The sequence below is a fragment of the Micromesistius poutassou genome, assembly GCF_964030765.1.
Source record: "Micromesistius poutassou genome assembly, chromosome: 8".
Classification (NCBI taxonomy): domain Eukaryota; kingdom Metazoa; phylum Chordata; class Actinopteri; order Gadiformes; family Gadidae; genus Micromesistius; species Micromesistius poutassou.
Genome location: NC_140278.1, coordinates 20928322 through 20930814, shown reverse-complemented (window position 1 = coordinate 20930814; position 2493 = coordinate 20928322). Strand labels below are relative to the sequence as shown.

General features: G+C 53.0%; 1 protein-coding gene across 1 annotated transcript; it reads left to right on the top strand.

Moving 5' to 3' along the window:
• On the top strand, positions 1–2110 carry LOC311351255 (single-strand DNA endonuclease ASTE1-like; the record flags this gene model as incomplete). Its single annotated transcript, XM_084471358.1, has 2 exons — positions 1–1236; positions 1895–2110. The coding sequence occupies 2 exons, from the start codon at positions 1–3 to the stop codon at positions 2108–2110; spliced, it is 1452 nt and encodes a 483-aa protein (XP_084327484.1).
• Between the last annotated feature and the right edge of the window lie 383 nt (positions 2111–2493).

The following is a 2493-nucleotide window of genomic DNA, read 5'->3' as shown; positions in this document are numbered from 1 at the left end:
ATGGGGGTGAAGGGATTGTTTTCACTGCTGGAGGGCAGCAAGATCTATGAGGACATCGACTTCAGCGACAGCAAGCTGGTGGTGGACGGCACTAACCTGGCCTACATCCTGTACGACAAGGCCAACCTGGACCAGAACCACGGCGGAGAGTACCTGGCCTACCAGGTGGTGGTCCAGGCTTTTTTCGAGACTCTGAAAAGGTGTGTAATCAAACCATACGTGGTGATGGACGGAGGCTTGGGCACCGGTGACATCAAACTAAACACCAGGATGGACCGTCTAAATGCCCTTCTCCAGAAGATCCCTGACGCTCTGACGGGCAGGAGGATGTACCTCCTTCCCCAGTTTACCCTGACAGTGTTCGAACAGACGCTGAAAGACATGGAGGTGCCACTGGTCAGGTGCTTCGGAGAGGCTGATGGTCAGCTGGCTGCTCTGGCCAGAGACTGGTGCTGCCCGGTGCTGTCCGCAGACACTGACTTCTACATCTACGACCTTCCAGAGGTTCTGCCCCTGTCTCACTTCCAGTGGGACTCAGTTAAAACAAGTGGGGCCAGAAGTTACATCCCCTGCAAGCGATACACCACGACCAGCTTCTGTACCTTCTTCAACATCGACCGCCAGCTCCTGCCCGTCTTCGCCTCGCTGGCCGGGAACGACAACGTCAAACCCAGAGATGTTCCAGCGGGAGGTCCTCAAAGGAATCCCTATGCCACCCGCCTGGAGGGCCTCCTGAGGTGGCTGAGAGGCTTCCAGACGACAGAAGACACCTTGACAGCAGCGATGGATCTCATGCCCAACATGAGTCAACAGGCTCAGAAGGAGGTGCAGACCGAGGTGCAGAAGTCCATGCTGGAGTACCGACTCCCCAGCTCCTCTCTGCGGGGGTTCTTCAGTGAGGGAACCGTTCCGCCGCCGCCTGATGAGATGTTGAGCTGCGTCTCTGAGTTGGTCCGTGCGTCCCTCGCCAGAGGAGACCTGAGGGCCGACATACTGGACTACGACATACTTGTGCACAGGAGGAAGTTTCTGCGGATCCAGGTGGAGAGCAGCGACCTACCGAGCTCCAACCTCGCCTCGCAGCCCATCCGGCAGGTGTGGTACGGGCTGCTGCTGGGCCAGGGGGGGGGTGAGGTGGAGGAGGTGGACCGGGTCGGTCTGGAGCTCGCCAGTGTCAAGGTGCAACCGCTGGTCCAAGGAGCCGCTCAGAGGCTGAAGCTGGACTCTCTGCCCCAGGTAGGTCTACTGAATCATTCAGCTGGATGACAGATGGATAATAGATGGACGCTGGCAGTGGGCATGGTTAGCTCCAAACAAAGAAAAGGGCTAAGCTAAATCGCTGTAGAGCTAGGCTATATCATGAGATTAACAAACAGATAAGTTAATTTTGTGTAATTTAATTAGGATTAGGGATATGTATATACAAGACAATATATACCAAAAAATACTCTTTTGTCATAGCAACACGTCAATCACATCAAATCTGTCCAACTCCTCACTCTAACCGATATTGTCAACTTGCTTGAGCACTACCTTGGTGTAATTAATATTTTAGTTGTATTAAGTAATTCATGAATTAGAAACAAAACTTTTAATGAACCTGATTAAAAAAATACTTTGAGTTTTTTCATTCTGGGGAAGGCTGCTGGCTTCCCTGCAAGACAGACGGGTAGAACCAGACTAGCAGGCTCCGTAAACACCAGTCAGTTCTGTTTCAATAAGCAGAGGACAGGGGTGTCCCATCAACGATCAATGAGCAGGGCAGCAGGTAGCCCTCAGACAATGACAGTAGCAGTGTTTAGCCCATAGAGGGAGCCATCGAATGCAAAGCAATCTACAATCTGTGTGTTTAGTTATCCTTTAAAAGGACATGTGGTTTGTTCCCTCTTCCCAGGCAGACCGCGCTGTGAGGCTGCAGGTGTGTCTGAGGACGCTGGGCGTGGAGGAAGAGACGGTGGAGGGAGTTCCGGCTCACCTGCGCCTCCCAGTGGCTGTGACCTGCTACTGGCTGAGGATTACCAGCCCTGAGTCAAGGCTCCTCAAAGCTCTGCTGATGGTCATGGTCCAAGGAGAACTGAACCGACAGACAGGAGCGACAACAGGTAGGTAGCACATGATGTAACTTTAATCACTCAATCACTCACTTACTCATCCCTACCTGTGTGTGTGTGTGTGTGTGTGTGTGTGTGTGTGTGTGTGTGTGTGTGTGTGTGTGTGTGTAGGCTGGCAGGGGGATACCAGCCACAACCCTCAGCCTCCAGGTTTTGTCGTGGCTCACAGCTTCAACCAATGGCAGGCCTGCCTGAAGGACGCCTCCCAGCTCAACCTGCTGCTCTGCAAGCCCCTCCCTGAACCCCACTTCGCCTGGTGAGACACCCAGACAGTACTGTTTCCATAGCAACACCATCACCCAGACAGTACTGTTACCATAGCAACACCATCACCCAGACAGTACTGTTTCCATAGCAACACCATCACCCAGACAGTACTGTT